We start from the raw sequence: 24,740 nt of genomic DNA, 5'->3' as shown, positions 1-24,740 counted from the left end.
GCCAATCACTGATCTTTTTACTGCCTCTAACGACTTTATTGAGGTATAATTTACATAGAATAAACTGCTTACAATTTACATAAATTGCAGAATGTAACAGTTGAATAAGTTTTTGAAAATACCACTGTAATCATGACACCAAATACTTCCATCACCCTCAAACCTACTCCCAGGCAAAGTTTGATCTGGCTTATGTCTATCTAAAATAGTTTGAATTTTCTAGTTTTATACATATGTACATAAAGTATACACATATATATTTAGTATATAATATATAATATATTTCAAATATTTAATATATATTATATATTTCAATATTTATATATTATATACACATATTTCATACATATATACACATATTTATTATATACATGTAGACATACATAGATACACATATATGTATTATATATTAAATATGTGTGTATATATGTATATATAGATGACGTATATATGCATGTATATGTATGTGTATATACATACATACACACATTTTAAAATATTCACACATTTAAAATATACACACATATTATTTTAAAATATAATAGATAATATATACACATACATACACATATATATTAACATAGATTAACATAGATTATATATTAACATAACATTACACGTGTTTCTATGTATATACATAGACACACACACATATACATAATACAAAATGTATTCTTTCTTTACTCAGCATAATGATTTACAATTCATCTATAGAGTGGTTCATCAATAGTTCATTTTTTCTTATTGCTGAGTGGTATTCTATCATATGAGCATACCACAATTTGTTATCCATTTACCAGCTAACGGACATTCAAGTTATTAGATTCTAGTTTGGGACTGTTGTGAATAAAGCTACCATGGGTATTCATACATAAATCTTTGTGTAGACACATATTATGTTTTCATTTATCTGGGGTGAATACCTAGAAGCAGAATGGCTGGTTTATAAGACAGCTGAGTGTTTATAAGAAACTGCCAGCCGGGCATGGTGGCTCATGCCTGTAATCCCAACACTTTGGGAGGCTGAGGCAGGTGGATCACCTGAGGTCAGGAGTTCGAGACTAGCCTGACCAATATGGTGAAACCCCATCTCTACTAAAAATACAAAAATTAGCTGGGTGTTTTGGCATGCGCCTGTAGTCCCAGCTACTCAGGAGGCTGAGACAGGAGAATTGCTTGAACCTAGGAGGTGGAAGTTGCAATGAGGTGATATCATGCCACTGCACTCCAGCCTGGGTGACAGAGCTAGACTCTATCTCAATTAAAAAAAGAAAAGAAAAAAGAAACTGCCAAATATTTGTGAAAGTGGCTGTATCACTTTACATTTGACCACAAGTGTATAACATTTTCAGTTTTTCTTTGCCTCCTCTAATCAGTCTTTAATTTCAGCCATTCTTCTGATGGATATGTAGTGGTAGCTCATCGTGGTTTTAATTTACATTTCTTTGTTGACTAATTATGTCAGGCACATTTTCATGTACTTATATTCCATTTGTACACATTTTCTAGGGAAATGTCTGTTTCAAACCTTTCTCATTTTAAAATTGAATTGTTTACTTATTATTGAGTTATAAAAGTACCTTGCACATTTTGGATTCAAAACCTATGTAAAACATAAGTGTTGTGAATAATTTCTCCAATTTCTTGGCCTGCTTTTTTTTAATGGTCTTCCAAAGAGCAAAAGGTTTTAATTTTTATAAAGTTTCAATTTATCATTAAAAAAAATGCTTCATGCTTTTTCTCTCCTATCTGAGAAACCTCTACCTACTTCCAAGGACTTCAGTATTTTCCTCTGGAATTCTTGCCATTTTAGCTTTTACATTTAGGTTTATAACCAATTTTGAGCTATTTTTTGATTATGGTATGTGATAAGGGTCAAAGTTATCTTTTCCTATTGTTCCAAAACCATTTGTTGAAAATATTTTCTTTTCCCCATTGAACTAATTTGGCACCTCTGTCATAAATCAGTTGATGAGTCAATTTCAAAACTCTCAATTCTGTCCCATAGTTATGTCCATCTTTCACCAGTGAAATGCTGCCTTGAATACTGTAACTTAAACATGCTTGGAATCAAGAAATATGAGTCCTCTAACCTTCTTTGTTTAAGAAGTATTATTTGGCATTTCTATATAAAGTTTATAATAATCGTGGCAATTTCCAACATAATTCTGCTGGAATTTTGATTGGAATTGTATTAAAACAATAAATAAATTTTGGAAGATTTGACATCTTTATAATACCTAGTGTTCCACTACATGATGACAGTATATCTCTCAATGTATTTAGGTCCTCTATAATCAACAATACTATCTAATCTTTAGTGAACATGAGTTGCATTTGTTTTTGAAAGCTACTACTAAGTATTTTATATGTTATGTGCTATTGTAAAAAATTATTTTATTTTCCAATGGTGGTTTGCTGCTAGTGTCTCTCTCCCTCTCTCTGTCTCTCTCTCTCTATGTATATATATATGTATATGTGCATACATGCATATGTGTATATATAATGTTTTTTACATTAACCTTGTATTCTGTGACCTTGCAACATTCATTATCGGTTCCAGTAGCTCCTTTACAGATCCTTAGGATTTTCTACTTAGACAATCATGTCATTTGCTATTAACATATTAACAATGTTGACGAATGTATGATCAAGCATCTTTGTCTTGCTCCCAGTCTTAAGGAAAAAACATTCAATATTTCACCATTAAGCTTGATGTTATTGGTTTTTCACACATGCCCTTTATCCAGTTGAGGAAGCTCCCTTCTGTTTCTGGCTTGCTGAGAGTTTTTATGATGAATAAGTGTTGAATTTTGTCAAATGTTTGTTATATATCTATTAAGATGACTGTATGATTTTCTGTTTGTTTTTAAATATGGGCAATTCTTTTAATTAATTTTTAAATGCTGAATTAATCTTGCATTCATTGGATAAGCCCAACATATGAGTCAGGATTCTCCAGAGAAACCAATAGGATATATACATATAAAGAAAGAGATTTATTATAAGGAAGTGGCTCACATAATTATGAAGGCTGACAAGTCACAAAATCTGCAGGGTAAATCAGCAAGCTGGAGACCCAGAACACCCAATATTGTACTTCCAACTTGAAGGCTGACAGCTCAAGACCCAGGAAGAGCCATTGTTTTAGTTCAAAGACAGGCAAAAATAATTCTCTCTTACTTGGGAGGGGGTCAGCCTTTTTGTTCTAGTTAGGCCTTCGACTGGTTGAATGAGGTCAACTCATGTTAGGAAGGGCAATCTGCTTTACTCAGTCTACCCTCTTATATGTTAATCTCATCCAAAAACACCCTCACAGAAACAACAGAATAATGCTTGACTGAATGTCAGCACACACTGAGGCCCAGGCAAGTTGATACATAAAATTAACTATCACACATGATATATTATCTTTTTAGTATATTGTTATATTTAATTAGTTAATATTTTACCGAGAATTGTTATAGCTATGTTCATAAAATACATTAGTTTTTAACATACTTTTTTATGAATTTTTTGCCAGGGTGTGGTATCAAAATTATGTCTTATAAAACAAATTGCATAGTATTTCTTCCTTCCCTAAATAAATTTGCATAAGATTGGTATTATCTGTTCTTTACATATTGATAGAATTCACCAGTTAAACTATCCAAGGCTGGATATTTCTTGGTGGGAATATTTTTTATGACAAAGTCAATTTTTTAACAGACATAGGATTGTTCAGACTTTGTTTCATCTTATGTGAATTTTGGTAAGTTGTATTTTGCAAGGAATTTATCCACTTCATCAAAGTTGTCAAATTTATTGACATAAAGTTGTTTGTAACATTTTCTTATGTATTTCATATGTATATGATCTAATATTGGTACTTTGTGTTCTCTCCTTTTTATTGACCAGTCTAGGTAGAAGGTTGTCAATCATGTTGCTCTTTTCAAATAACAGCTTGAGCTTTCTTAATTTTTTCTGTTTATTTTTTCTATTTTATTGATTTTTCCTCTTATCATTACTAATTTCTTCTATCTACTTTGAATTTACATTACTGTTTTGTTCTAGCTTCCTGAAATCATTGTGTTTGGAACTTTTTTCTTTCCTACTATGAACATTTATAGCTGTAAATTTCCTCTAGGCACTGTTTTAATAGTATTGCACACATTTTTAATATATTGCATTTTCATTCTTGATAAATTCGAAATGTTTCCTAGTTTCCTCTGATTACTTTTTGATCCACAAATGATTTAGAAGAATGTTGTTTAATTTTCAAATATACAGGATTTTCCTAGATATCTTATTGATCTCTAATTTAAATCCATTAAGGTCAAAGAACATACTCTTTAAGCTTATGATATTTTAAAATTATTAAAACTTATTTTAAAATGTCTCAGCATGTGTACTTGAAAAGAATATGTATATTGCAGTTGTTGCATGATGTTCTATAAATATTAATTAAGGCAAAGTGGTTGATGTTGTTCAAATCCTCTTAGGTCCTTACTGATATTTTTGTCCAGTTTTTCTATCAACTGCTGAGGCAAGAATGTTAAAACCTCCTATGATTGTGAAAATATATATTTCTCCTTTTTCTCCTATCAATTTTTACATTTTATATTTTGGAAGTCTACAGTTACCTAATAGTTATTTATGATTGTTATATCTTTCTGATGACACTCTTATTATCAGAAAATCTCCTTTCTCTTTCACAATATCCTTTTTCTTGCAGTTCATTTTAGCTAATATTAATAACACCACTGCATTCTACTTATTCTTACTGTTTGGTACATCTTACATATTTTTACTTTTAACTTTTTTGTGTATTTATATTTAAAGTGTACCTCTTGTACAATTGCAGTTGGAGCTTGCCTTTTTATCAATTCTAATAACCTTTTTTTTAAGTAGAATGTTCAGTCCTTTAACATTTAATGTAATTATTAATATAGTTGCATTTGGGTCTAGCATGTTATTATTTGTTTTCTAATTATCACCTTTGCTTTTTTCCCTTTGCAATAACTTTTCTGCTTGAGATATTTTTTGTATTATTTATTTTTTAAAACAATTTTAATTTATCCACTGCTAAATGGTCAATTTAAATTTATCTTTTGATAAATAGGTAAACTTTAACAATTTTTAGCTATTATGGTTAATCTTTTTAGTGGTTGCTTGGGGATTACAACATACATCTTTAATTTTCTGTCTACTGTATAACTTTATGTAACATGTAAAAATCCTGCAACAGTATAGGTCCATTTAGTAACCTTAACTGGTCTTTATGTTATCATTGTCATATGTATTACACCTCTCTACATATAAACCCCATGAGATGGTGTTGTAATCTTTGTTTCAAATGGTCAAACGCACAATTTAAATAAGTGAAGAAAAATGGTCTTTTACATTTACCCAGATATTTATCAGTTTATTCTTTTCTAAAAGTCTGATTTCACTATCATATCATTTTCCTTACAATAAATATTTAAATTTATTAATCTAAAAATTAATAAAATATAAAATAACAAAATAATATTTTTGAAACTACCTTAAAGAAAGCTCTAAAGAAATTTCTTTAGCATCCCTTATAACGCAGCTCCATTAGTGACACATTCCTGTTGTTTTCTATTATCTGAAAATAATTTTATTTCATCTTCATTCTTGAAGTTCATGTTCACAGGATGTAGCACCCTGTGTTGGCTTTTTGTTTTCTTTTTAGTACTTTAAATAAATTATTCCATTGTTTTCTGGCCTCCATAGTTTCTGATGAATAGTCTACCGTAATTCAACTTGTTCTCCTGAGTATAATTTGCCATTTTTCTTTATTTTATCTTTGCCTCTCAGAAGTTTGACTATAATATGTGCCTAGGTGTTCTTTTCATCAAATTTATCCTGTTTTAGGTTTGCTGAGTTTCTTGAATCTGTATATTTATATGTTTGGCAATATTTGGAGACTGTTCAGTCATTATTTCTTCAAATTCTTTTTCTTTCCCATTCTCTCTTTTCTCTCCTTCTGAGACTCAAATTGCCCTTATGTTTGCTCATATAAAATTATGCCACATGTGCCTAACATTGTACTCATTTAAAACAGCTTTTTCCTCTTACTTTTTCAAATCAAATAATTTCCAACTTTGAAATTTGAAAAATGAATTTTTAAAAGTCACTGTTTCTTTCTTCTGTCTTCTCCATCACGCACTAAGCCTATGTAGCGAGTCTAAATGTAGGCATTTTATTGTTCAGTTCTAAAATTTGTTGTTAATTTATATTTTCATTTTACTCATAAACCTTATAACAAAATATTTCTGAAACTACCTTAAAGAAAGCTCTAAATTTCTTTAGCATCCCTTATAACACAGCTCCATTAGTGACACACTCCTGTTGTTTTCTATTATCTGAAAATAATTTTATACACAAGCACATTTTTCGTTATCTCACTGAGCATAGAAATAATAATTGTTTTAAAAGTCCAAAGTCCTCATCTGATAATTCTAACAATGGTTAATCCTAGAGTGTGTATCTATCAATTGTCTTTTCCCTTACTAAGAAATCACATTTTCCTGATCTTTATATGTCACTTAGATTGTATCCTGAACATTATGGATATAAGTTGTAGGGAATCTGGGTTCTGTCATATTGCTCTGAAGATTGTTGATGTTTTGTTTTAGCAGGCAATTAACTTGTTTATACTCAAAATACAAACTCTGTATAGGTTCAGTAAGCAATACATCAGATATCACTGCACGCAAGAAGGAAACATCACACACTGGGGCTTGTCAGGGGGTCAGGGGCTAGGGAAGGCATAGCGTTAGGAGAAATACCTAATGTAGATGATGGGTTGATGGGTACAGCAAACCACCATGGCACATGTATAAACCTGCACTTTATGCACACATATCCCAGAACTTAAAATATAATAAAAAAAAATTTTTTAAAAAGGTTTGAAAAAAGTAATAAAAGGTGACCAGGCACAGTGGCTCATGCCTGTAATCCCAGCACTTTGGGAGGCTAAGGCCAGTGGATCATTTGAGGTAAAGAGTTCGAGACCAGCCTGACCAACATGGTGAAACCCTGTCTCTATTAAAAACACAAAAAAATTAGCCAGGCCTGGTGGTGCATGCCTGTAGTCCTAGCTACTCATGAGACTGAGGCAGGAGAATCACTTGAATCTGGGAAGCGAAGGTTGCAGTGAGCCGAGATCATACCACTGCACTCCAGTCTGGCTGACAGAGTGAGACTGTCTCAAAATAATAATAATAATAATAAAAGGTTTGAATATGGCAGAGAACAGCTTCACACATATTCAGATATATCATGGTTTTGAAGGATTTTTGTAAGGGCTTATTTAGATATTTAGATTGTGTATACTACTGGCTTCCTGACAATCTAGTAAAGTGTTCTAAAGCTTGCATAATTGCCTCTTAACATATTTTCCAAACATACATATGCTACTTCTGTTATACATACTTTTCTGAGACGGAGTCTCACTCTGTCGCCCAGGCTGGAGTGCTGTGGCACAATCTCGGCTCACTGCAAGCTCCGCCTCCCAGGTTCATGCCATTCTCCTGCCTCAGCCTCCTGAGTAGCTGGGACTACAGGTGCCCGCCACGATGCCTGGCTAATTTTTTGTATTTTTAGTAGAGATGGGGTTTCACCATGTTAGCCAGGATGGTCTCGATCTCCTGACCTCGTGATCTGCCCAACTCAGCCTCCTAAAGTGCTGGGATTACAGGCGTGGGCCACGGTGCCTGGCCTATACATACTTTTCTTATAGATTTTCTACTTGTGCTTAGCTACAATTTTGTCAAAAACTTAGCTATACAATTTGTATTTCCACTCTACTATAATCATAAGTCTTATTCATTCTTTCAATCTACAACCAGGGTAGCAAGGCTGGCACAGGCAGGATCTAAACCCATAATCACCTGGAATAAACCAGACATTTTGGTTCACACTAGAATACATTGCTATATATCAATGCAAGCATACTTAGTGTTCATCTTTAGCTCTTATTCTTATAAGTGGGTATTTGTGAAGAACTATTGTGAATGATTTGAATGTTGCCTCTGATAAAAAAAGTTATAAAATTAGTGATTTAGCAAAACACAGGTGAATTTAGTATAAAAAATGGCCAAAATAGTCACTTGAAAATATAGGTTAGTGAAATCTGTGTATGTGCTACCCTTGTATATTTGTTTCTTATTCTGCACTAGCTTTATTATCTTGAAGAGAGAGTGAAACATAAAAACTATCTCAAAGAGAGAATAAAATCATGGAATAGCTTATGTATTGGAACACCCTGATATGGTGGAAACTTCATTATAGTTATAGCCCAGAGCACCATGTTTTGTTTCTATGCTATCCCCATCAAGTTACCATTGACTTTCTTCACAGAATTAGATAAAACTACTTTAAGTTTCATATGGAACCAAAAAGAGCCCATATAGCCATGACAATTCTAAGGAAAAAGAACAAACCTGGAGGTATCATGCTACCTGACTTCAAACCATACTACAAGGCTACTGTAACCAAAACAGCATGGTATTGGTACCAAAACAGATATATAGACCAATGGAATAGAACAGGGACCTCAGAAATAATAGCACACATATACAACCATCTGATCTTTGACAAGCCTGACAAAAACAAGCTATGGGGAAAGGATTCCCTATATAATAAATGGTGTTGGGAAAACTGGCTAGCCATATGCAAAAAACTGAAACTGGACCCCTTCCTTACACCTTATACAAAAATTAACTCAAGATGGATTAAAGACTTATAGTAAGACCTAAAACCATAAAAACCCTAGAAGAAAACCTAGGCAATAGCATTCAGGATATAGGTATGGGCAAAGACTTCTTGACTAAAACACCAAAAGCAATGGCAACAAAAGCCAAAATCGACAAATGGGATGTAATTAAACTAAAGAGCTTTTGCACAGCAAAAGAAACTATCATCAGAGTAAACAGGCAATCTACAGAATTGGAGAAAATTTTTGTAATCAAACCTTTTATTGTAACTTTCACCAATAGTTAAATTGAATAGAGGGTTCCTTTTTTCCTGAAGTTGTGCAATGATTAATTTAATTGCTCTGCATTTTTCAGATGCTGGCTGAGTCTAGCATATTCCAATAAAATTTAAGTCAAATATTCCCATTGTTTTAATAAACTAAAGCTACATGGAAACTCTTAGCCACTCTTAATAAAAATCAGTCTCTCAGATTTATTGTTCACTACAGTTTATTTCTCTAAATCCTTGAAAGATGGTGAGCACACAAATACCCAATAAACACCTGATTATTTAATTAAAATATAAGGACTATTTGAGTCACAACGTATTCAGAATTTTGTAAGGATTTAGATGATCTCTGCCTACAGGGTTTGAAGTACCTTAACCTATATTTATAGCTACAATTTATAGCTTGCTATATATGACACAAAGTGTGCTAAGCATTTAAAAATTATGTCATTTATCATAATCTATCCCACTGCAGAATAAATGTTACTATCTATTTTCAAGAAATTAAAATTTTAAAGATGTAAAGATATTGAGTCACTTCCCAAATGTCATACAGCTAGTAAGTGACTGAGTCCATATTCAAAACACAGGTATGAGCCTAAATCCAAACACACAATGTCTGTCATTCATGCAACAGAATTAAGTGTACATAATTTTTTTAAGTGTCAAATAATTTCCTTAGAAAATGTCAAAACATTGATAAGAAGTCCAAATCAAATATAGGGTGAAAAACATGTTATTAAATAAAAGATAAAATTCAGATTTAAGGAATTCAGATAAAAGCAACACAAGTTTCCTAAGGTTAAAAAAAAAAAAAGCAAATATATCCAGTGTCCTCAGTTGAACACTATTAGAAGTGATTTTTCAAACTTTCTTCTTTGAGAATTTTGAGGACAATATTGAGTTATTTGACTCAAACTGGTTTCACTTCCCAATTCATCAATAAAAAGCAATGTAAAGATGGCAAAATAAAGTAGTTGGAACTTAATCACAACATTCCATAGCCTTTATTTATAAATATTTGAATATCTGTATAAAGAAAAAAGAGAAATAAGACATACATACATACACAAAGAGAGGGTGAGAGTGAGAGAAAGAAAGAGAAAGAAAGCAACATGAATCAACATTTTAAGCAAGGTGTTATTTTCTCAAAAACAGCATACTTCATCCAACTTCAAAGTTCCTTCCCTGGCCTCCAAATCTCTCTCTTTTCTCATCGTTACCTCCAGTCATCCTTTGAGAGGTTAATCAAAATATTCATTTCCTCGTCATCTTGCAGAAGGCGATAAGCTGCACTTAAATGGTGATTCTCCAGTACAGATCTGTCATTATACAAAATAGCTGGATCAGACCTGAACAGAAAGCCAAGCAAAATTCAGAATGTTAAACAGTTGCAATTTACTTGGGTAATTCTAACAGGCTAGAACGCATGACCACTTTTTCCCATGTTTAGAAATTATCTTTGTCCCCATGCCATTATGTGAACCAAAAGCTCAACTAACACTACAAATCATCAATAGATGAATGTACGGTATTTTACTATTAGTACATGTATGGGCAGGAAATATGTGACATCCAGCCTGAGAACTCTCTCAAAACTGTTTTACAACCAGATCTCAATTACCTATATTAGTGGCAAAGGTGTTTTTTTAAAAATATGGGTCATGTCAAACTTCTTTATATTTTCTGGAATGACATTTATTTTTATTTTTATTTTATTCAATGAATGCACTGGTTTATTTATTTTAGTTGTAATTTTCAGAACACATATCACCTGGTGGGTATTATCTGTAAGCTGTCTCTGATAGTGGCTTGATCTTAAAATTTTTCCATGCAAAAGCCACACGTGGAAAATTGAGAATAAAGAATATAAAGATTATAATGTCAGTTTTTAGTCCCTATACCAAAGATCATACTATAGCTGGATGTCACTAAACACAGGACCGTATACTATTTTAAGATCTTAAATTTAATGAAAGCTTAGATTATTTGCCTCTCACCAAGGAAGCTGAGTTTCAGAGACTTAAAAAAACTTGTTAGAGCCCTTTGGTGGCCAAGTGGCAGGGCTGGGATGAAGGCAAGATGTTCTGACAGTTGGGCCAGTGCTTCCCCAAGATAACTTCCACCTGCCATTGGCCAAACTTTGGGCTGTATCTATCATACCTTGAAACTGTTAGGCTTAAAATTTTATTCATCAAAGGATTAAGGGCCTGGTCACAGACTTTGTTTTCTGAACAGGGATCACACAGGCTGAGATGCTTTGGATAAAGTTATGTTGAACAGGGCCAATGTTTAAATTTCATTCCAAACCAAGCTTAACTGAACACATTGGAATTTTCCCACTCCTATGGAGATAACACAGAACATTCAAATCCCGAGGTGAAAGATCTGCTGTTACATCTGTTGAGTAAGTTAGATACCAACTGATGTATATTTTGTGACACTCTTTTCCAACTCCTGTAATTAAGCCATTCTCCTCTGTGTTGGGACTGGTTTTGATCCTGGTCTCCAGGCAAGACCCACATATGTTCAACCCACCTCTTTTCTTTGGGCAGGTGCTATTCACCATGGTCTCTGTCCTCAGAGCAAAGGTTCCACCCACAGACATACATTAAACAGTGCTACTCTATGGAATTCCCTGTATTAAAGGGAATTCTGTTCCCTTGGATCACAACCACAAAAAGCTGCTTTTCTGCGGCTGAGACTAAGTGACGAGGCAAGAAGGTGGAACTGAAGCAAGTAGCTGAAGTTCTTTTATCTGCTTCCATTCAATTAAAATTCTCCTTCTGAAGAGAGATCAGACAATATTGTCTTCTTTTGTGTACACTGTAATCAAGTTTTGAGTTCATTAAATACATGTAGATTGATTTAATGAACACAAGCCTATCTAGAGTGTGCACCTGCTTTTTCAAGTGAAATCAGCAAGTATTTATTTGGTGTTAAACTCTCATCCCTCCCTGCTACATTCTTTCTCTTTGACTTACCACCTTTCCCCATACCCTAGCTCCTTTTGATTACTATGTCAAGGATAATGAACTAACTCTACTGTCAGATTCTCTCCAGTTCCACATCATTGTCTTAAGAGAGGGCAAGTTCTTAGGCTAGGAGAGGGCAAGGAAGGTTTTATCCTAAGTAGAAACGACAATTGACTGGTGCTATTGCCTGGAATTCTGTGCTGAGAGGAATACTCAGAATAAACCCACAGTTTAGTAAGAAAAAGTACCAAAATCAATTAACAATATTTGTTACAGGTCAGGAGGTTCCGAGTGGGGCACTGGGACCCATATTTAATGTCTCCGACAGGAGGTTTGTGTTTACCTGTGCAGTCCATTAGGAAGGATGCACAGGTTGCTCACGGTGAAGGTAGCCTACAGGAGACAACCTTACTCCCGCGGCCCTGTGCCAGGGAGTGATGCAAGCACTAAACAGAGCAGATATGAAATCAGAGAGGATGAGAAGAGATCTCATCAGAATCGCAGAGATCAGAGGGTAAGATTGGTCAATGTTGTTAATGTCAACAAAAACACTCTAATCCTCACTGTCCTTATTCATTTCCTTTATGTGTCATCTGGCCCTTTACATAAACTGCCCCATTTCCTGTTAGAAGTAGGTAAAGTATGTACAGAACATACATAAACAAATAGCAAACATTAGAATAGAGAAGAAAAGGATATCTATATGAGATCTGAACAAAATAGAATTAAGAGCACATGGATTCTTAAACTCTAAGTCTTGATTGAAGCTGACCAGACTGATTTCTCATTTACAGGTTCATTGTTTCAGAAACTCAAAATAGGAAACCTATGCAAAAGAAAGGTGACTGACACCTTTCTGATTTCTAAAACTGTCTCTCTGACCCCTCTTGCCTCTCTTCCAAACATTTAAACACCCTTACCGAGTCTGAATGTGGAAATTGTTGGTGGTTCCGGTATGCTCGTAGTCGTGGATGGCAGCTGAGAAGATTATAGCAAAGATCTCCAGCTCTGTCAGCCAGTTCTGAAAGGAGATTACACAGCAATCAGATAATGTGTTTCTTTCTCAAGTCTTCAGCTTGCTGACAACACACCCACAGTGCTGCCTTTCTACCCTGCAGCTGGTAAGCTATTGCCAAACACAAGTTTTCTGAGAGACAGAAATAAGTTATTTTCCTGTGAAGAGACTTGGAGACTTGTGATTTGAAAACAATGTGTTCAGCAAGGTTGAATAAGCTAACTAGTAGTTTTACCTTTTTCAAGAAATCAAAGAGAATGAACCTGAAGACTTGAAAAGCCCTCATTTCATCCTTCCCCAACTTCCAAATAAAGTTCCTAGGTAGACACACACACACACACACACACACACAAAATTAGTAATTTGAATGCAATACCAAGAATGAAGAGTAATAGAAAACCTAACGTCTGATTATAGGAGGATATCCACTAGTAAGTGGGTAGAGACAGATGGAAAAATACCTGGCTTTCTGCTCTATGCATGCTGATGATGTTTGAAAGGACTTCTCCCCATCCACACCATCAACATTGGCTGTGGGTCAGTGGTTCACAGAATGTGTTCCTTGGACTTGCAGATGGTGTCAGCTGGGAGCTTGTTAGAAATGCTGGCAAATTCTTCACCCCACCCCAATCCCACTGGATCAGAAACTCTAGGTTGTGGCCCAGCAATCTGTGCTTTACCAAGCCATCTAGATAGTTCTGATGCACACTAGAGTTTGAAAACTACTGCTGTGTTTCAAGCTTCCTTAACTGACTTCCATTTAATGGACTCTGTGGATTTACTTCCTATCACTTCTGTAAACCATCCTGCCCCATGCCCACACGACAGAATATGGCTGACTCAGGCCACCTTCTCATATCCTTTGCTCACTTTTGCTGCTAGTTAAATTCATGCTTACATGATTCAGTATGGTTTATTCTAAACCACATTTTAATAAATTATATTTGTTATTATAATTAGGTAATTAAATATGACACAAACCAATAAAATATGGACGCAAAATTGGCGTTGTTATTTCTGTAGAACCTAAGTTTAATGCTTTGGACAGACACTAAAAGAACTGCTGTCAAAATATGTGTGACAACTGTGAAAGAGCAGAAAACATTTATAGAAAAGTTAGAGAGCTTCTGCACTCAATTTGCTTCACGCACATCTTTAAGTTCCCATTTAACTTTAAAGAGATGAGACTAGAAATCTTAGATAGGGGCAGGGTTGATGTAAGACAAATGTGAGTATCCAAATTGGTGAACTCATAAAAGACCTGTGGTCTGAATTAAAGATTAGTGCATAAAATAGATTTATATGATTTAAGTTAATGCAAAATGAGTTAAAATGAACATTTAAGTGTTTCTAATTTCCCACTTAAGCTATATCTTTTAATTAACTACTAATTTTGGAGAATTATTGCCTTCTTTAAAAATTGGTAAGGGGAAAATAAACAAATGACATAGAACTTATGAAAAATACTTCAGAGTTGGGGGAAAAATGAGCATAAACATAACTTATGAAAAAAGAAACCACTATACTTTTGAAAATGATTCCTAACAGAATCCAGCATGAAATGTCAGGAAGCTTTCTGGCATCTTCAATAATACACCTCGAAAATACAAACTGAGGTACATGGAACGGAAAGTCAAAGAGAAAACAGGCTAAGATGAAAATCATCAAAATGAGATGAAAAAAAGATGGGCAAGATAAGGAAAGATTGCAAGAAAATCAAAGCTGCGAAACCCCTTGTAAAGGCAGCAAAGAGCCTCCTCATCAGCCTCTTCATTGTCTCGGGGGCCCACCATGTGGCAGGCACTATGCTAGGTGCTTTTATATAGAAACCTATGTAACTCTCACAGCTCTGTAATCACAGGTACTGTTGTTATCCCCACTTGACAGATAAGGAAACAAGCCAGGGGGAGGTGCGGGACTCACTCAAGGTCACACAGCCAGTCATGTGACAAGCCACACACCACGCCTGCAGAATTCTCACTCATAATCTTACATTGTATTTTCTTTGGATCATTGTTCATGTGTTTATTCAATTTTGCATAAAATTACATAGGCATAAATTTATATTGCACATTTTTCTTGATATTATCCATACATATATTACATATGTAGTTTGTTGTTTTTTTTTTTCCATTTTGGCATTGTCTTTCTTTTCTTCCCCAATATTTTGTCCCCACCCATCTGTCCCTGGTTCCCTCTACCTCCTCTCCCACATATATCTCTTATTCTCAGGTCATGTAAAGTTAATTTCACATTTTAAAATAAGATTATGAATGGGAGACAGTGTAACATCTAAACGAATCCTAGTCACAGAACATCAGCCCAGGCAGCAGAAAGCATCTAAATAACAGTATAATTACAGTTCTCACATTACAACCATCACTGATGCTTCCCTCCTTACCCAAATAATTGAACAAAATCCTATCTTAGGTATAACCTACTTCTATTAAACCAAAAACAATGAATTAAACCAAAAACAGGCATTCAACAACAACAACAATAAAAAACAAAACCACTGTCTTTAAAACTCATTTTAATACCTTAGTTTTTCAACAAACACCATGCATGCTTAGAATCAGTTATGCTGCTTTGGGGATAAGAAGAAAGAAAAGTGGTGTCTGGGAGAAACAGTTTCACAAAGGACAGATGTTTAAGATGGGCCTTGAAAATTTGACAGAGAAAGAAATGAAGGTGGGCATTTTCAGAAGAATGAACTAAATGAGCAAGTCCCAGCAGCAAAAGCATGTTCACCTCAGGTAAGAAAATGATGCCCTTGACTGGAGCAGGAGTGAAGGCTGATTGAGGCCCTATGAGGTCAGGCATTAGAAAACACAGTGAGTGAGGAATGTAAACCAGATTCAGCAGGCAGTGAAGTTCACACGCAAGAGAGTCATGCCATCAGCTCCCCACTTCAGGAAGGATATTTGGACAGGAGGAGAGAAGGGAGATATAAAAGCAGGTTTTTTTGGTTTTTGTTTTTTTGTTTGTTTGTTTGTTTTTTTTAAACAGGGTCTCACTCTGTTGCCCGGGCTGGAGTATGGTGGTGCAATCTTGGCTCACTGCAACCTCTGCCCCCAGGGCTCAAGCAACCCTCCCACCTCAACCTCCCAAGTAAGGGCTGGGACCATAGGCACCCACTGCCATGCCCAGCTTTTTTTTTTTTTTTTTTTTTTTTTTGTATTTTTAGTAGAGATGGGAGTCTCACCATGTTGCCCAGGCTGGCCTCTAACTTCTGAGCTCAAGCAGTCCGCCCATCTGGGCCTCCCAAAATTCTGGGATTATAGGCATGAGCCACTGTGCCTGGCTAAAAGCAGTATTTTTAGATTGAAAAGTTCATATAGGATGTACAGACAGTGTGGAGGTAGAAGCCATATGACTTAGCAATTATCTGAATTTTAGAAGTGGTGGGAGGACCAGATGAGGTTGCAGTCAAGCAGAACTGTATGTTAGATGACCTCAACACTCCTAGCCTGAGTGGCTAATTAACCCCTCAGGTGATATTAGATAGCATCACTAACAGAAACAGAGAAAGTGGGAAAAGCTGTTTTGGAGGAAATTGAGCTTCCTATTTTAATATACCTCAGATTTCCTTGCCTCTTCCAAATTAACTACTGTGAACCCAGAAGGTTTTGTGTCAACCCATAAGAAGTCAGAAATTAACGTTCCACTGGTATTTTATTCCAGAATTACCAATTGGTGGCAAGGTACAAGTCACAGATGCTATCAGTATTTTCCTATCTACAAAATATGAGTGTCACAACTAATTCATTTGAAAGGATGCTTTGACAACTGGTAATCGGGGACCTTGAGTTTTGCTGTGTATGACTCAAGAAAGCAAGCCACTTGTTCCTGAATATAGGGGCAGATGAGGAGACATGGGGTACAATAGAGCAGAGGAAACCTGAAGGGAAAGGACATGGCCAATTTTTCATTGTTAGAGGAGATACTACTAGCAAGTTGTGACTTTTCTATGTGAATGATAGAGTTTCTTTGGTAATCTGTTAGTTTTCCATGCTACCTTAACAAATGCTCAGTCTTGGAGGCTTAAAGAACACTTCCGGGCCTGGCGCAGTGGCTCACGCTTATAATCCCAGCACTTTGGGAGGCCAAGGCGGGTGGATCACCTGAGGTCAGGAGTTCGAGACCAGACTGGCCAACATGGTGAAACCCCGCCTCTACTAAAAATACAAAAATCAGCAAGGTGTGCTGGCGGGTGCCTGTAATCCCAGCTACTCAGGAGGCTGAGGCAGGAGAATCACTTGAACCCAGGAGGCGGAGGTTGCAGTGAGCTGAGATCGTACCACTGCACTCCAGCCTGGGTGACAGAGAGAGACTCCCTCTGTCTAAAAAAAAAAAAAAAAAAAAAAAGAACCACTTCTGTTTATTGGCACACAGTTCTGCCAGTCAGAAGCCCAGCCCAGTGTGGATGGGTTCTCTGGTCAGGGTATCCCAAGGCTGACATCAAGGTTTGGAAAAGTTTCCTTTCTGGTGGCTCTGGGGGAAAATCTGCTCCCAAGAGTATTCAGGGCATTGGCCGAATTCATTTCCTTCTAACATTTTCCACAGTTTCCCTCTTCACCGTCAAGCTGGCAATGACTGTTGGGTCCTTCTCACACTTCAAACCTCTGACTTTCGCCATATCTCCTTGACTTTGATGAACTTATGTGATTACATTGGGCCCACCTGGAAAATCCAGGCTAATCTCCCTATTTAAGTTCTTCTGATTGTTAATCTTAATTGCATCTGCAAAATCCCTTCTATAATCCAATGTAACGTATTAATAAACACATGTGACACCAGAGAACAAAGGTCGCAGGAGCCAAATGTCTACCAATTACAACCCCTAATAAAATTATTTGGTACTCTTCAAACAAAATGTAATTTTGATATCCTTAGTCTTTCCTGTATTAATTATGGTAATGTCATAAATGACCAAAAAAATAAAAAATAAATAAAAACAAGATACACAGCTTCTCCTTTCTGGAAAAAAAAAAAAAAAAAAAAAGACAAAGAGAAAATTACTGACACCTTGCTTGACAAAAGCAAGGAAAATGGCCAACGGATAGTTTTGGAGTTTGAAATCTTTTCACCTAAATTAAAAGTACACTAGATCTTAGAGTCTAATGAACATCTATTCAACCAATAGATAGCTCTTCAGTTTATTTCTGTCTAAGGATTTTCTCTTGGAAATGAGCAAAATAATTCTGAAAGGATCCAAGTATCTTCTAGGCACTTAAGTTAAACAATAATGAGTAACACAAACAGATTACAATGTTTTATATTTACAAAGTATTACTGTTGATGTTGAAGCCCAGACACCAATTTATCAATGGGTTGTTTTGATTCTCTATGTGTCTTACAATTTATAACACTGAAATGATTTAAAGCATTTTCTCCCTCTTGGTTTGTAATGAAAGGTTAGAGTAACAGTATGTTCTCCATTCATCAGAATGCTCCCCACTGTTTTTGTAAGCTCACAATGAAAGAAGTTTGTTTTGAGCTGCATTTCAAAGAGAGAGTAGGTAGGAAATAGTTTCCATATTTAAGAATCATTCTAAATATGGCCTGAATTGATCATGGAAATTCAACGGCAAATGGAAAATGAGCTCATTTAAGAATAGCATGCAGTAAATCATGATCACTGCTATGATACAACATTTATGTTAATGATAACTTGTATTGGCATAAATGCTGGGTGTTTTTGGTGAGAGCTAAAGAAGCTGTGCATGATTCACTTTTATGTCCCTAGAGTATACTCTGAACAATAGGTGTGTTGAATAGATGAGTTCAAAGTGCATTTTTGCATCCATTTTCATCCTCATCACAATACCTGGAAGTAAGTGCACATGAGGATACTGAGGCGTAAGAATATAAGAGGCTTTTTTATTTATTTTTTAAATTTGTTTTGCCAAAGGCATATTGTAGAAGCATGCCTAATATTTAAATGCATGGCCTCTGAAGTCAGAGCTCGGACCAAATTCTGGCTCCCGTACTGTACTCAGTTGCTCGGACTGCCATAACAAAATAACACGGGCTGGGTGGCTTAAACAACAGAAATTTATTTTCTCACATTTCTGGAGGAGAAAAGTCTAAAATCAAGGTGCCAGCAGGACTGTTTTCTCCTGAGACCTCTCTCCTTGCCTTGTAGATAGCTATATTCTCTCTGTATCCTCACAATGGACTCTTCTCCCTGCAAGTGCATGTCTGTGTTCTAATTTCCTCTTTCTCTAAGAACACCAGTCATAATGGATTACAGCCCATCCATACGACTTCATTTTACCTTAATACCTCTTCAAAGGCCATCTCTCCAAATACAGTCCCATTCTGAGGTCCTGGGGACTAGGACGTCAATATATGAATCGACGAGAAATACAATTTAGCCCATACAGCTACTTTATAATAGCATAATTTTAATTTCTATGAATTAGAGATTTATCTTCTTTAAAATAAGAATAATATCACTTGTAATGGGAATCACTTTTGATTGCCCAACTGTCCTTTTTTTCCTTACTAACAATGTCTCTGATTTTGTTTGAGATGGCAGTGTGTCAGACTTCCCTATATATTGCAGTGGCCATGAGACACAGTTCTGGCCAATAAAACAGAAGTGAAAGTGGCTGGTTCGGATTTCTGGATAGCTCTTTAAAAGTCGGCAGATTTATTTGGTTTCCAACTTCTGTGCTTTGTATTCTGCCTTATCTTCTTACCTAGATGTGCAAAGGTACATCAGCCATTTTACAAGCATAAGGACAAGAGCTACAGTCAAAGAGGTGGGAAGGACATTGAGAAGGCTGTTGCTGATGAAGAACTGCCATGCCCTCCCTAGAAGTCTCTTTGGACAGACCACACAAATACAGAGGACACCCACACCCCTGACCCATCTAACCCACCTGGACATTCACTTACAAATATGTTCCAACAACCAAACTTCACTAGACAGTTTGAGGGAAAAAAGACAATAGTGTAAGAAGATTCTCATAAACAAATAGCATATTCCCCATGAGTTAAAAGAGATAATTCTATTTTTCAAAAGACTTTTAAAAGAAGTTTTCAAAACGTGTAGGTACATTCATAAATATGTAAGGTCGCTAAGACAATAGCACATTCAAAGGGCAAAAAAAGAGGAGTTCCTGAAATTAAAAATATTGCTAACTAAAAATATTAAACAAACAGGTTGAATAACTAGAAGGACATATCAGAAGGCCAAACTGATAATGTGGAAGAAAGAGTTGAGGACATCTCTCAGGAGGTATCATTAAAATACTGAAAGATGGGAAAACATGGGAGAAGCTAAGAGGTATGAAGATGGATTCAGAAGGTCTAAGAGAAGTGTTAGAAGCAGACAGAAGAGAAAACAGACAGGGAGAAATAAATAAATAACAGAGAGTGTTTGGCTTTCTTCTTTCCAGGCACATAGTAGGATTAGACTTTCTGGCCCCTTTATGGTTGCGAGGGACTGTGTGAGTCATTTTGGCCAGCGAGTTGTGAGCAGAAGTGATGAGCAGAGTTTCTGAGCCATAGAATTTAAATACAGATATAGGAAGACCAGAGCTCCTTTCTCTCTACCGTAATGCCTGACAACACTCAGGAGGGTGGCTGTTTAGAAAACCTAGGCCCTTGGAGTGAGAATGACACAGGCAGATTCTTTAACTCACTGTTATGGGAACTGAAAAAAAGCAGATGTTATTCTAAACCATTGAGATTTGGGGATTGTTTGATCCTGTAGCAAAATATAGCCTACCCTAAGGAAAACACTCCAAATGAATGAAAACCTTAGGAGTGAAGAAGATGCATTCTCCCACTAGTATTTTACCTTATGTTATTTTTAAGAAAGTCTATATGTAAGGTCATACAATTAAAAGGCAATCACAAGTTTTGAAATATTTCACATATATGATGTGTGTTGTTAGTCACGATTACTTATGTTTAGTAATAATAATAACTATCATTTACTAATATTCTACTGCATGCTAGGCATTAGGTAAGCATTTTTATTAAGAATATTGAGAAATTCAAACATTTTCTCAGCAAAATATTAAGTTCTCAGGAATGGAGATGTCATAACCAAAGAAAATAAAAGTGGTTAATACATAAGGAAAATGTTTAATTTACTAGTATTAACAATAAAAAGTAAAAACAAACACACACATATGAAACTTTAGTAGGAAAATATTGCTAGGCAAGGAGGCTAACCAGAGTATCATTTACAGTAGTGAAAAAAAATTTTAACTGTTTAAGTGATAGAATAACCCAATAATGAACTATTAAGATTTTCTTATAATAAATATATAATGACCTAGGGAAACTATAATAATATATGATTTATTGACTATATGTACATATATATATATAGAGACTATATGTATATTGACTATTGACTATATATATATTTATGATTTATTGACTATATATAGACTATATATATATAGACTATATATATAGACTATATATATATAGACTATATATAGACTATATATATATAGACTATATATATAGTCTATATATATATATATATATAGAGAGAGAGAGAGAGAGAGTCAGGATCACAGTATTAGAGACTTATTTATCCTGTTTGTTTCAATAAATCCCAGTATTATAGACTTATTTACCCTATTTGTTTCAATAAAATAGGATATTAGCTATATATATAGCCAATGGTACAATAATGTACAATGTACAGTAATGGTACAATATCCTATATTATAATATAGAATATATTATATATCCTATAATATAACTTTAATAATATAAATAATATAAAGTTATATTATATTATAGGATATATGATATAATATAATGTTACAATATCCTGTAATGTTATATCCAATATCCTAAAATGTTCACAGCTCACTTTACCTAAGTAATGGTCTCATAGAGAAGTAATTTTACAAATAAAATTTAAACAATTTTTAACTGTTTAAGAGATAGGATGACCCAATAAGGGTCCATAAGATGATCCCACTACTGGGATGACCCACTAGTGTTAACAAACAAAAACTTCAAACAGTACAGATATAAAGTTCCCTTTGGCCATTACTCCAGGATGAGAATCTCCCCAGAGGTAACGACTATCTTCAATTTATTGTTTATCTTTTTAGATGTTTTTCAATATACTTTCATATATATCTATGTGTATATACATGTGCTATGTTTAATAATATACATCATGTAGAACATATTTTTCTACAACTTTTTAAATTTAATAATACATCTTGAATTTTAGTCATAGAAATCTATGGTATTCCAGAGTTCTAACTCCCTATTGATAGGTATACACTCTGTAATTGTTCACTATGGCAAACATTGCTACGATGAATCTGACTGTATAGGCCTCGGTGATTTTAGTCATAGAAATCTACGGTATTCCAGAGTTCTAACTCCCTATTGATAGGTATATACTCTGTAATTGTTCACTGGCAAACATTGCTACAATGAATCTGATTGTATAGGCCTCCCTGGGTACACTTGGAAGTGCTGGAGCATTGGTATGTATATTTTTCCTTATAGCAATCACTGCAAAATTGTTTTCTTATATGACTATACCAATTTACCCTCAGATGAGAAGTATATGAGAATATAATTTCTTCTCAATCAGTGGTTCTCAACCTGGGACAATTGCCCCTCCAACCAGTGGTTTATGTGGCAAGGTCTGGAGACATTATTGATTGTCATAACTGGAGTGGGGAGTAGTGCTACTGGCATCTCGTGACTACAGGTCAGGCGTACCACTACACTACAATGCACAGAAAAGTGACAAAGAATGATCTGGCCCCAAAGGTCAATAATGCTGAGGTTGAGAAACCCTGCTCTACATCCTAACCAACAGTTAATATTATCAAACTTTCAACATTTTTATCCATATGTATATAATGGATTAAAATTGTATAAGTTTATATATCCTTGGATACTAATGAATGGTGCATCTTTTCATATTTCTTTTATTGATTAAATGTATTACCTTTTCTGTTAATTGCCTGTTCATATTGTTTGACTGAATTTGTGTCATTTTCCTGATTCATTTATACAATCTGGATCTTAATCTATGTTCTCTATGTATTTTTTCCAAATGCTTACTTCATTAATTTGTTTATGATGCTTTTGATACTACAAAAGTTTTTAACTTTAATGTATTCAAATTAATCAATATTTTGTTGTATAACTCTTGTGTTTAAAAGCTTAATTTTAAAAAGAATGTCTTTTTTCAAGGCTATAAACATATTCTTATTTTTTCTTCTAATATGATGAAATTTTTACTTTTGTATTTACTTCTTTAATTCATTTGTCAGATTTTTTGGGAGTGAATGACTCGAAGTAGAATGAAAGCATTCTGGTTTTTCTAAATAAATAACTGTAGCCAAAACATTTTTTAAACTGGGTGATTTTCCCTATAAAGTTGTCTATAGTCATGTCTTCATGTTCTCACCTGCAATTTTTTCTTTATTATACTCTAGTCAGTGTTCCATTCTCACCAAACCACTGAGACAACTCATGTCAAGGTCAACAACGACTTCCATGTTGCCAGAGTGAATGGTCATTTCTCTGTCCTTATCCTACTTGACCATCGGCATGTCCCATGCAATGCACTACTCTCTTCTTGAAGCATTCTCTTTGCATGGCTTCCATGGCCCCAAACTCCCTTGGTTTATACTCCATGTCACTGGCCACTCTTTTTTAGTTTCTATTGTTGGCTCTAATTCTTTGCCTTCATTTTGATCTTTGGAGTGTTCCAGGACTCACTTCAGAGCCCCTTCTAACTATCTATTCACTCTCTCTTTAGATAATCTCATCTAGTTCCATGTCTTCTTATACTATTGATATGCCCAAGACTACCTAATCTACATGTTTATCCCTGACCTCCCCTGGAACTCTAGCACCCTTTTTCTCTCTGCTTGGCCTCTGTAAATGGATGTCTACTAGGGATCTTAAAACTCTACGTGTCTAAATCAGAATTCTTGATCCCCTTTCCTCCAAAACTTGGTTTGCCACCAGGCATTCTTGTCAACTGTTTATCAAACCAAGAATCTAAGACGTATTCTCGATTCCCCTCTTTAATGTTCCAAATCCTATTCACCACAGTTGTCCTTTTAACTCTGTCTCAGAAACAGCATTTTCTTCACTCCATCCCAGCAGCATCCTTCCTAGTTCAAACTATCAGCATCTCTTCACTAGACTTCCGCAGAATTTTCCTAGCAGGCTGCCTTAAAATCCATTCACCACAGTAATCCTTTTTGAATCTTTATAAGGTCACATCACTCCCCTGTCTAAAACTCTGTAGTGGCTTCTTACTGACTGCACTTAGGATAAAATTGGAACTCATTAGTGTGGCCTGTAGAGCCAGACCTGATCTAGCTCCTGCTTCTTCCTCAGCCTCATAATGCACCCCTGTCCCCATCATGTGCTGTTCCCACCAGGCTTGCCTTACTTCTGTTCCTTGAGTGTAGCAAAGTTATTCTCTCACAGGACTCTTGTACTAAAACCCTGCACTAACTCTGTGGTCACACTCTTCTTTCACTCTTAGCATGGCTGAAGCCAAAAAACACAATTATCTCAGCTTAAATACTATCTCCAGAGAGAGTCCTTTCCTGACTATCTAATAAAACACCCAGCTTTCCCTGGGTAGGTCCTCTATTTTAATTCTCTACAGAGCATTAATAACATTTTCTTGATTTCTTCCCATTGGTCTCTTCTATCTGTAACACCAGAATGTTAAGTTCTACAAGAGTACTGATATCCTCTTAACTTGTCCATTATCTTAGTCT

The 24,740-nt window shown here is 35.1% G+C and overlaps 1 protein-coding gene across 9 annotated transcripts in view; it reads right to left on the bottom strand.

The window, feature by feature from the left end:
* Positions 1-24,740, bottom strand: part of PDE1C (phosphodiesterase 1C) — a 692,034-nt gene that overhangs the window by 94,380 nt on the left and 572,914 nt on the right. For all 9 annotated transcript variants that reach the window (XM_055293497.1, XM_055293496.2, XM_063609689.1 and 6 more), the window contains 2 exons: positions 12,887-12,987; positions 10,215-10,343 (listed from right to left, as the gene is read on the bottom strand). In XM_055293497.1, coding sequence (XP_055149472.1) covers positions 10,215-10,343; positions 12,887-12,987 — 230 coding nt within the window. The remainder of the gene's footprint in view (positions 1-10,214; positions 10,344-12,886; positions 12,988-24,740) is intronic.

The sequence above is a fragment of the Symphalangus syndactylus genome, chromosome 9 (assembly GCF_028878055.3).
Source record: "Symphalangus syndactylus isolate Jambi chromosome 9, NHGRI_mSymSyn1-v2.1_pri, whole genome shotgun sequence".
Lineage (NCBI taxonomy): Eukaryota > Metazoa > Chordata > Mammalia > Primates > Hylobatidae > Symphalangus > Symphalangus syndactylus.
The sequence above is the reverse complement of the archived record's forward strand: the minus strand, read 5'-3'. Positions and strand labels throughout refer to the sequence as shown.